Source organism: Patella vulgata, chromosome 2 (genome assembly GCF_932274485.2).
Source record: "Patella vulgata chromosome 2, xgPatVulg1.2, whole genome shotgun sequence".
NCBI classification, from domain to species: Eukaryota; Metazoa; Mollusca; class Gastropoda; family Patellidae; genus Patella; species Patella vulgata.
This window is the reverse complement of record NC_065880.2, coordinates 49,461,468-49,473,041: the sequence shown is the minus strand read 5'-3', so window position 1 is coordinate 49,473,041 and position 11,574 is coordinate 49,461,468. Positions and strand designations below refer to the sequence as shown.

The window sequence follows — 11,574 nt, the reverse complement described above, 5'->3', positions numbered from 1 at the left end:
CGAAATATCTGGTATCGCCTTCGATTGTCTTCACAAATTCTCACATTGATATAAACGTTCTCTGCTAAATCAGTTGAAATACAACCATTTACAGCCAAATGTGTCAGCGATGCTAACCTATCAGATGGTATTAGATAGCTCAGAAAGTATAAGATTACTATTCCTCGTGCATCACACCCGTCACTAATTAAGAGCTAAATGGAACGATAGATTATTCTTTCAAGAAGTTAGGCCTCGTTATAGCTAATAATACTAGGTTAAACACTTTTGTACGCAAATAAAATAAAATTATTGTATACTTGTGTGTGCTGTGCAATACGTTATCTTTGTTTATTGTGTGAAAATTTTGATTACGTGACAAACGTATCTAATGAAGGGGGCTGTTGTAAAATAACCCTAATACCTAATATACTCTACCCCGACCCAAGCTTAGATATTTTTAAAATACTGATACCAGTGACTGAACAGTAAAACCCTGTTACATATTTCAGCTCTCACGCATGAAAGGAAAATTGCATTTATTCTTATTCTTATAAGTACGGTGACTGCGGCAACGCAAATAAGCCTTCGGCCACGTCGGACGATTTCCGTTTCTTGGCAATATGTCTGAGAGTCAGTAAGTAATATTTGTTCAAATTTTGAACGTATATCTAGTGGCCCATAAAGATTGCCATTAATGTATTTTACCCCTGTGGCTGAATGGATAGTACTGTCATCTAAGTGGGTAATTTCTTCCGAGACAAGTCTAGATCATATAGATTATTCCGGGTCAGCGATAGTGCCGAATGATATACAGAGGTCCACGCTGCCGTCCTTCAGATCACCTTTATTTTGGTCTAAACTAACTTACGGGATTTTAAATGCCATTACAGTTAACTTTGAGTATGAGGTGATTTATATCAATGGGTATCCAAGAAAGGTCGCCATTCTTTCCGAGATTACTTTGTTTGCTTATTGACGAGCTCGATGGCTTCCATATGCTGTGAACTTTCAGGCGTGAAATTTAGATGTAGCTTTTATCTGCAGGGGACATACCACTTTCCGAGGAAAGACCTACTGAATATTTTACTCGGGTTTCCATCGTTTTTGCTTATGCTACGACGAATCTGTTGGGCGTTCATGTTAGTATCCCCTTTGAGTCTCGGTCCTTTATGCACGACCTCTTCGGGTCCATTCCGTTTCATTTTGTGTTTCGGTTGTTTATTCCACTTTGGCAATTTGTAAAATGTAAATGGTAGATCAACCTATCCAGCAGAATGAACGAAACGAAAATAATATCTAGTTTTATTTATAGTAACATTGTCATATCTCAGTTGGAAGCAGAGGTGAACTTCGAGCAACATATTACATTGATAATGTTAATAGTTGTTTGTCTTCTTTACAAGTACATGTACTAGCCATTACGTCTTCATCTTGGGAACTTATAAATATTACCCGCATTTAAGAAATTTTAAACTTCAACGACTAAAAGCCATTTGTATAATACTACAGGGGTCATTTTAGTTCTATGAAAGGTGCTCTGTTTAATATATTGAAGTGGTTAAACAGATGGGTGACAATGAGAAAAGGGATAAGCGGGTATTTTGCAAGATTCAACTTTCTTAGACTAACTCACAGATAGTTCCTGTCACCATCAATTGCTGAAAGTAGGGTACGATCGTCCAGTCATCCTGTCCAATTAAATAGAATAATGTTGACGTAAATAGGCGCCCATACGAAATACTTACCAAAAATGGTAATTGTCCCGCCCTAATAGCTGACGCATCTATACTTTCTATACCGTTGGTCGCCTCGGCTTACAGTCCTGGCGAGAACATCCTGTATAACTATCAGGAAGTGTGTGGCTCTTGTATTGTCAAAAGGACGTTCCAACAGCCTCCTCGACTGAGAGGCTGGGAAACAGACATCATTTGGAGTTCGTAGAGAGACATCATTTAGAGATCCTAGGAGAGACATCAGTGCCGTCCCTAGGGTGACGTTTAGCCGCCTCGGCTTCGGGGCCTGGATAGAGACAATATGTAGTGTTTCAGCCGTCAAGTCTGAGTTAATTCATGTATTTAGCAACACCGTAGTGTCACACATTGTTGATTTTAATTAACGATTAACATACAAAACAAAACACAATATGGTACCATATTTGAGTAGTGATATTAACTCCAGATATACACTGCGAACATTTCTTCAAATACCATACAATACTGGCAAGCTTTACTGAATGAAAAGAAATGGGGTTTAAAGTCTTACTTATCTGTACCAAATGGGCTAATGAAAAAGGATAACTGGATGTGACAAACTTACAGTCGCTTATTTTAATAATAGAATATAAATCAAGATTACAGTAAAAGTAGGTCATAAAATATAAATCTAGATCACAGTAAAGGCTGGTATAAGGAATTAGTGAAGTTTATACAAAGATTGAAAATAATGTACAGACAATTGTATAAAATATTAACATAATGAAAGAATTAAAGACAATACCAGCAGTGCTCATAATTTGATATTGGTGGTGATCAATTTAACTCATGAAGAATAAATTGCATCAGTACGCTAGTAAGATGTCATATGATTTAGTAAGTGTAATACAAGGAAGAGAGTGGTTATTTTAAGACCTCGAAGTATGATAATAAAAGGTAGGAACATTTCAGAACAAACAGTATATTAACGGTATTGAATTGTAAAGGGTAGGTTTGATCATGAAGCGCGTGGAAATATAATGCAGTATAACAAGCTTAAACATAATTGAAATTTCAGGTCTTAAACCCGTCTTTGTAACGGATCATATATTTACTATGTGTCATGTGGACGTATGTAACTAACTAAATATAATGAAGATTTTGGAGTTTTTCATTGTTTCTTTCCAATATATATTGCTCATCAATGGTGAGTTCGTATGTTTATTATCGTAGTATTCTGATTAAATAACTTGATAGTACATGTATTTTAATAATAGGAATTGTAACAGGGCTCCCTACTGCCGTAGTACTGTTTCCTCGAACCACCACAAATGACAATAAATTAGATTACGATATACTATAGGTATGTATATAATCCTTAAGTAGCATTTAGCGACTGGGAACACATCACTGGTTCTATTCTAAAAGCACGACGTTTCGACAAATATCATCTTATCGTTATCAAGTACAATGAGGTTAATGACGTTATCGAAACGCCGTGCTATTAGAATAAAAACAGTGATTGTTTTCCCATAGAAAGGTATGTGTATACTATAGGGAAAATCTCAAATATGTTTTAAACATACATTAAGCAAGAGCTAAATCTGCCTATTGCAGGCCTTTCTTAAGGCCTGAAATGTTATATAAACTACTAAATAGACTTTTATTAACATGACAAGACCATAATCAACCCTCGATGCCAATATTTCTCCAATACTAAGTAGATTAGAACGGTTCAGCCATATTTTGATTTAATCTAAAAATGGTGGAGCAAGGCTAAGCTTCGAACAACCAGTGCAATGGTTGCAATTAATGCACACATCTTGGCATACATCTTGTCAAACCTTCAAAAGCTAATATCTTCACTCGCAATGGAGCAATTTGAATGAAATTTTCAATAAATTCATTTTGCATTATCTTTTTTCGAACTATTAGACCGGAGGCCCAGCGCGGGGGGGGGGGAGGTCCATCAAATGGGCACAAAACCAGACCCAACTTTTCTAGAGTAAAATTTTGCGTAGAATACGATGCCGAGTGGTTATCAGTCCGCCGTTGGGGCGTTTTCGAGATATTCGGGGTCAAAGGTCAAATGAGTTCATTGGCACTGAAAGTGAATGCGCAGTCATTCTTGTATTATGAAAAGAAGCTGAAAATGATCGAAAGTAATAACACTTTCAATAAAAATGTAAACTTGCTAAATCCACCTTTATTCTTAGTGACCCTGGAGGTCAAAAGGTGAAATTTACCGTTTTTGCACTAGGAAGATTTAAAGCAATAAAATGTCAACGTAAAATATAAAAACTAAAGCGAAACCTGTTCTAATTAATAATAGGAACATTTAAAATTTATCTTTAGGGGGTCTTAGCACCGAACTTTTACTTTGGAACGTCGAAAATGATCTTGCATAACAGAACCAACACACTTCGAAACCTGTTTCAAAAATACGTAAAAACTGTCAAATCGAAATCACTCCGATTTTTTTTACAACGATTATTATACATAACGATACTAGTTATCTGAAAAACAATTGAATAGTTTCAGTGTTGGACTCCAGCCTGCAGGCCGCGTGGAGTTTTTATGAAGCTCTCCGGAACATGGACGCAGAAAAAAACCGACGAATGCATTGTACATAGTAGTTCACAGGATATATATGTCGTATTGGTAAATGTTAGCGGGGAAAATTTTGGCAGGCTTTATGACGCGGCCTGCAGACTGAAGTCCAGCCATGAAACTATTCAATTGTTTTTTTCAGACAACTAGTATCATTATGTATAGCATTCGTTGTAAAAATAATTCGGAGAGATTTTGCTTTAACAGTTTTTACGTATTTTTGAAACAGGTTTCGAAGCGTTTTGGTTCTGTTATGCAAGTTCATTTTTGACGTTTCAAAGTAAAAGTTCGGTGCTAAGACCACCTAAAGATAAATTTTAAATGTTCCTATTATTAATTAGAACAGGTTTCGCTTTAGATTTTATATTTTACGCTGACATTTATTACTTTAAATCTTCCTAGTGCTAAAACGGAAAATGTGACCTTTTGACCTCTAGGGTCCCAAAGAACAAAGGTGAATTTAGCAAATTTACATTTTTATTGAAAGTGTGATTACTTTCGATCATTTTCAGCTTATTTTCATGATACAAGAATGACCGCGCATTCACTTTCAGTGCAAATGAACCCGTTTGACCTTTGACCCCGAATATTTCGAAAACGCCCCAACGGCGGACTGATTACCACTCGGCATCGTATTCTACGCAAAATTTTACTCTAGAAAAGTTGGGTCTGGTTTTGTGCCCATTTGATGGACACCCCACCGCGCTGAGCCTCCAGACTATATTATAGTAAGAATGGCCAACTCTTTATCTAAATCTTACATAATGTATCTTTAATGAATAAAACTGATTAATTTGTGATGAAGACTCTGACTTGATATATAAAATCTAACAGTCAAAAGATATAACAGGCGATATTAGTTCGAACTTCTAATTATTTAAATGCTACACAATAATTAAAATATAGTGTAGAATCAGTTCTTAACCTAGCCATCAAGGTGTTTTTCGTCGGCACGGGTCAAACTTTTTTTTATTTCATTTAAGAAATGATTTCTGTATAATATTGGTGTTTATCGTTGTATTATCCATCAATATTGTGATAATTTACTTATATTATACAGCTACAGAAAATGGGATTCTTTATTCGTTTAAATCTGGTGGAACCTTCCCGTCAGTGAACTTGAGTTGTTTTCACAATAGTACTATAATACATGTAGAGAGTATCAAGTATTTTTATAAAGAAGACTTATCTTCCAATAGCCAGGATTGTGGTCAGTCATTGACTGGTAATGATACAGGTTCAATATCCACTTGTACGGGACAACCATCACCATGTACACAATATATATCTAATTATGATAATTGTACAAGGAGTGCTATCAAATATAGATGTATTACAAGTAAGTAAACGTTTACATATAAATATTTAAAAACCTGAGATCACTTACAGTACATATAAATTTACTGAAAATACATGTACTGTTTGTAATAAGTCATTAAGTTAGCCTGTATACATGTAATATGGTTTTTAACTACCAATATGGACAGAAGATTTTTCTTATATTTTTTAGATATTGACGTTAATCCTATTTCTTTATAAATATTTACATATCGTATTATTATCATTATCGCGACACGCCGTTATGTTCGTCCAATCAGATCGCGAATACCACAGAAGCGTATTTGGGGTTGTATTTTTTGGCATGATTTTATTTTATGTCATCATCACGATATTAATGCATTTTTAATCATATTTTATCGCAATTTATCGACGTTATAATCAAATTTGTCCACATAGTGACCAGTATACGCTTTCATAAGATATCTCTCCTGAGGAATTTCAAATTTAAAGTAAAAACATTATATCTTGGACTGTCGCTGTAAAGATTTTTAAAAATGTGTATCCCAATCTCTAAATTTGTCATACTATATGTTTTTCAGGTGTATCTCTGACAGGCTCTACTATTACTAATTATGTAACTGCAACAACTGTTGAACAAACTTTGATACCAGACGGAACAACAAATATACAGTTACTTAGTGATTCAAGTACAGGTTCCTCTTTTACTAAAGCAAATAATGCAAATAATTCATCTTCTAATACTACATCTATTTTAACATCGAAACCATTAATTAGCCAAATATCAACAACTGACCCAACACCAAACTCGTCATCAAACTCAACAACTGATGCAAAAACTGACCAAGCAACGGAATCAACTTCAGACTCAAGAACTGCAACAACATCAAAATCCAAATCATCAATTGGTGCAGCACCAAGTCAAACAACTGACCCAACATCAAAATCCATGCGAACACCACAAATTGATCCAACATCGAAATCAACAATTTACCAAACGTCAAATTCATCAACTGGTCCAACATCAAGCTCAGCAACTGATCCAACATCGAAATCAATACCAACATCATCAATTGGTTTAACATCGAATCCGACAAATGACTCAACAACAACAACAGCTGATACAACATCAACTCTAACAAATGAACCAACATCAAAATCCTCAAAAGACCCAACACCATTCCCAACAACTGACCCAACATCGAAATCAACACCAAGATCACCAATTGATTTAACATCAAACCCAACAAATGGCCCAACATCAAATTCATGGGGTTCAATATCAAATGCAACAACTAATATAAAAACTGACCCAATATCAAACCCAACAACTGATCTAACATCATCAATTGGTCAAACATCAAAATCCTCAACTGTCCCAAAACCAAGCCCAACAACTGATCCAACATCAAATCATCAATATGGCCCAACATCAAACTCTACAACTGATCCAACATATGGCCCAACATCAAGTGTAACAACTGATCCAACCTCAAATCATCAATATGGCCCAACATCAAACTCTACAACAGATCCAACATATGACCCAACATCAAACTCAACAACTGATCCAACATCGACTGGTCGAACATCAAAATCTTCAACTAGTAAAACATCAAGCCCAACAACTGGTCCAATATCAAAATCAACAACTGACCTAACAACTGGTCCAAAAACAAGCCTAGTAATTGGCTCAGCACCAAAGTCAACATCATCAATTGGTCCAACTTCAAAATACTCAACTGAATCAACAACCATCGAAGATACAGTAAATGAAAGCGGTGGAGGTAAATATCAGTGGCGAGAGCATTAGATAAGAACTAAAAATAATAATGTATTTGTGGTTTTATTTAGAGCTAATAATTATATCTTAAATACTTGATATTTCAGATAAAATGATAATAATTTGGTCTATCATTGCTGTTCTGGTTCTGGTTTTGATATTGATAGCAATGGTAACTATATGTATAACATTAAGGTGAGATATTTGAGGTTTCAGACTGACAATGTACAATCTGTACTTCATATATTTGACAAATACTTATTCGCAAATTACTACACAGGATACTATATCTCAGTACTAATTAAATATCAAAACACCATATTTAACGTATAACCTTTTAGCGTGCATGGCCCATTATTTTGTATTTATATTATGCAATGGTCAGAATCGTTCAATCATTTATATTTTATCAAAAAGATAATTAAGGCTATTTGAAGTACCAACGCCGTAAATTTACGAATAGTTTAAAAGTAATTGTATTATAATCTCATTATTTTTAGAAAACGAAGAAAAAGGTCCAATGTCTTAAAGCCTAAGTTTGATGCAAATTACTTCGTCCCAATGGAGGGTCCTAGTTTAAAAACACAGGGCGAGAATGATAAACTTAGGAAAGCTAGTATTGGTCCATCTGGCATACACAAGCGGTATACCCCGGAATATGCTGTTCTCAATACAACAGGTAAAGTAATGTATGGCGATGGTACTGATGGAGTATCTAACAATAGCGAATCCTCAAATATGGAAATACTAGAGAATGATCTATATGTTTCTTACGATTCATTCAAGAGACACGATGATCAAAATGCCTCCACAGCAAATACTATACCAACACATCAAGTAATGACTATTGATGGCACTGTTGGTGCATCTACATGTAACGATAACGAGCTGTCATATATGGAAATGTTAGAAATTGATCTGCACAGTCCTTACCAGCCATCTGACAATCCAGATCACCATGACCCTTCTTCAACCAAAGCTATATCTACAGATCACCGTGGTGCGCCTTCAACCAGTTCTATACCAACCGAAGAGTTGTTGTTTTATTAACAAAAAAACTATTCTACAAATGATTCTCTAGACAACATGTGGAATATGGAAATCATGGCAAACGATTTCTATGATCCTTTGTGGTATTCCGCTAAGACATTTTTGAAACCGTTGAAAAGTAATGTGTAAGATGATGCCCCAAAACCTGGATACAAATAGTCAAATTCTGAAACGTTTAGAAAACAAAATTTTCGACAAAAGGAATAAAAATGGGAATACGCCAAGCGCTCGTCCACCATAAATAGAAATCTTAGAAAGTGATTTACTGGTTACTTTAGAAAAATGATTTATACGTTATTTTAAAATTAGAAAAATGATTTATACGTTACTTTAGAAAAATGATTTATATGTTTTTTAGAATAGAAAAGTGTGTGATTTAATTTCTGTAGATAATGTTAGATAGTATAACGTATTTGAAATCTATCCGAAAATACACAGATATGAATGTGTAGAAAATGCATGTATATGTTCGTTTAGTAAAATCGTTGTACACAATCTTGTAAAAGACGTTATATAATTTCGATTTATTGGGGTTGTTTATAATGATATTGGTAATATAGTAGTATTTTTAACCCGCAGTATACTACTACTGATATTTCATAAATTAATTGTCTTTGACCCAACTACATGAATGACCGTTAGTTGCATAACCCGTTGGGTTTTTTTATGTATTACATATGAAAAAGGGATCACACCCGATATTTATGTCGAAGGGGAACAGGGTGCTTTAGTGGCAATTTCACGCCCATTTACCCACACATATGACTGTATAAACAATTCACTTATTTTGTATCAGATGGACTGGCAGACGAAAATGTCGCTAAAGGCCTCAAATTTTCTATTAATGGGAGACAACTCGTATATTGTGTGCAATGTTTTTAGATGAAATGAAATGCAATAAGGTTTAACGTCTTACTTTTCTGCACCGAATGGGCTAATGAAGGCGGGTTTTATTAAATGAAACCTCCTACTTTTCTGCACCAGTCGGGCATAAAATGAGGGAAATTTCGGGGTTCGGGGGTGCTAAGGCCTACTCTTATTTCAAATTCTAACTGCAAAGGGTTCTTTTACGTGCAAGCCAACGTGTACACAGGAATTCGATTTTTTGTTCCATCCGTCTTGTAAAACTGACAATGGGACACCATGCTGAACAATCTCGGGGAACTTTCTCGGCCAACACCGCAATCTCCTGGTTAATTAGTGAGCCATCGCCGTTTGTGTGATTCATTCAGGTCAAGAACTTATGAACTTAACTTATTTTCAGGCCTTCTGTTCCAGAGTTAAGCCTCCCTTTCTGAAAACCATGTGAACGCACGAGAACGCAGTTTCTAATGGAATTTCTTTTTCAAATAAAGCAATTTGGCCCGAAGCATTGGGATCGGATAGGATGAACCACTTTTCAGCATTTTAGGAGATTCTGTTCCAGGTATCTATTATTTGTCCGGAAAAGCTTATGAACACAAGCTTCGAGCCATAACTGCCGTGTGGGCTTATTTCCCCAGTTTGCGTGGCTAGCTTTATATCATGTTAATCCAAAATTGTATCAGTAAATTGGACATTCACAGGAATTGTAGATTAGATCGAATGCAACACTCGGCCACATTAGGTCAAGTAGTTATATTAGCACTTTGGCTTGAGGTATATTCAAAGCTTATCTAATATATGTTTTTATCATTTATTCTATATTACAAGGAATCGCGAACCGAAAACAAGGATGCTGAAAACTACGAACATTAAATGTAATTTGAATGATCTTTAAACCGCTAATCATACTTGGGATCATTTTTCAAACTAGAAAATTGAGAAAGCTTAATCGGTTCAAAACTGGTTCAATTCCATTCAGTACTGAAAATTTCACATAATTCAATATCCTCTACAGACGATATAATCAAGCTAGCGCCACCTATAAAACCTTTTGATTGGCCTATTTTTTGACCCAATTGAATCCATTGAGATTATCTACCGTTGATATTTTGATTTTCTTAATTAAAGGTTTAACGAGCGTAAATAAAGCGTAAGATATTGTAAGATATGAGATATGACGATCAGTAGATAAAATAGATCAAAACATTACTGTTGGGGCTTGAACTGTTGGGTGAGGTGTTGTGGGGGAGGGGAGGGGAGGGGGGGGGGTAAAAAGACAAGTGAATTATCACAACAGAATAAGACCAGGAAACACCAATCTCGTATCAAATTGTTATTAGTTTTATCGAAATCAACCAAATGAAAGTACTCATATTATTGCATATTAAAAGATGTTAAGAACTGATCAATCTGATTGCAGTAGACCAATGATAACATTGGTGTGCATTTCTATATTAAAATCAATTTATTAGAAAAAGAGTTATTTATTTTCAGAGAATTATTAATCAATTATTTTCTCACTAAAATGTTCCTTTACTCTGTATAGGCGTTCACAGTAACTGACACACGGCCGTTGATCAGTAAAACGTTGTCGAGTAAAATTTACTGTGAACTGAAATATTTTCGACAAGGAGTCAATAGGGCGGTTCCTGGACGTGCGAGAGTAATGAGACCTACGTTCAGAGCTAAATTTTAATAATCCATACAGAGCCCTTTAGTACGACAGCCCGATAATCAAATGTTCCAATTCCATGTGCTTGACATGCAGTTAACGGCCCGGAAATTATGTCAACCATTATTCCGATTGTCCCTTTTCTACTTTATATACTATGCTTCAACCTTACGATCTGAAAGATAATTTGGATTGGTTTGTTGATAAAGCCTTCAATGGTGCATTTGGAAAAGGCAAAAACTTGGTTGCCATTTACGTTAAAATAATAAAATGCTGAAATCCCGACACTATTAATTCCCAAAGCATAATATTGAAGTTGAGGATCCGATAATACTGTCGCAATGGTTCCGACCTGCAACGTCTAGTTATATTTCACACAAAAAACGAAGCTGGAATAAAGAAAAAACTTCAAAATGTCTTGCTATTCTGACGACTGATTGAATGATTTGAGGATTGGTGTTTGACGAAAACTTTCAATTTCAATAATTCCCAACACAGAATGGCAAACGTGTGGATATTAGTATAAATTGTGTGTTGTGTTTGAAATTTCTTGGCGTTAGATATCAGACCCGAAACAAGTGGTATAATGTTATTGCTCTACCCAAAAAGATATTGTATTCTAG

The 11,574-nt window shown here is 35.2% G+C and overlaps 1 protein-coding gene across 2 annotated transcripts; it reads left to right on the top strand.

Moving 5' to 3' along the window:
- The first annotated feature begins 2,690 nt into the window (after window positions 1–2,690).
- Window positions 2,691–8,910, top strand: LOC126811953 (mucin-2). Of its 2 annotated transcripts, none has more exons than XM_050538034.2 (5): window positions 2,691–2,880; window positions 5,344–5,622; window positions 6,164–7,369; window positions 7,473–7,560; window positions 7,866–8,910. In XM_050538034.2, the coding sequence occupies exons 1-5, from the start codon at window positions 2,826–2,828 to the stop codon at window positions 8,413–8,415; spliced, it is 2,178 nt and encodes a 725-aa protein (XP_050393991.1). In that variant the 5' UTR covers window positions 2,691–2,825; the 3' UTR covers window positions 8,416–8,910. The 2 variants fall into 2 exon arrangements, with proteins under 2 accessions (XP_050393991.1, XP_050393993.1); XM_050538036.2 differs by having other exon boundaries at window positions 2,691–3,036.
- The last annotated feature ends 2,664 nt before the right edge of the window (window positions 8,911–11,574 follow it).

What these genes read in the sequence shown, in the direction of transcription:
- LOC126811953 (XM_050538034.2), top strand. Translation starts at nt 2,826, where the DNA reads ATGAAGATTTTGGAGTTTTTCATTGTTTCTTTCCAATATATATTGCTC. An exon ending in ATATATATTGCTCATCAATG is followed by an intron (nt 2,881 to 5,343) that starts GTGAGTTCGTAT and finishes TATATTATACAG; the next exon opens with CTACAGAAAATGGGATTCTT. An exon ending in CAAATATAGATGTATTACAA is followed by an intron (nt 5,623 to 6,163) that starts GTAAGTAAACGT and finishes TATGTTTTTCAG; the next exon opens with GTGTATCTCTGACAGGCTCT.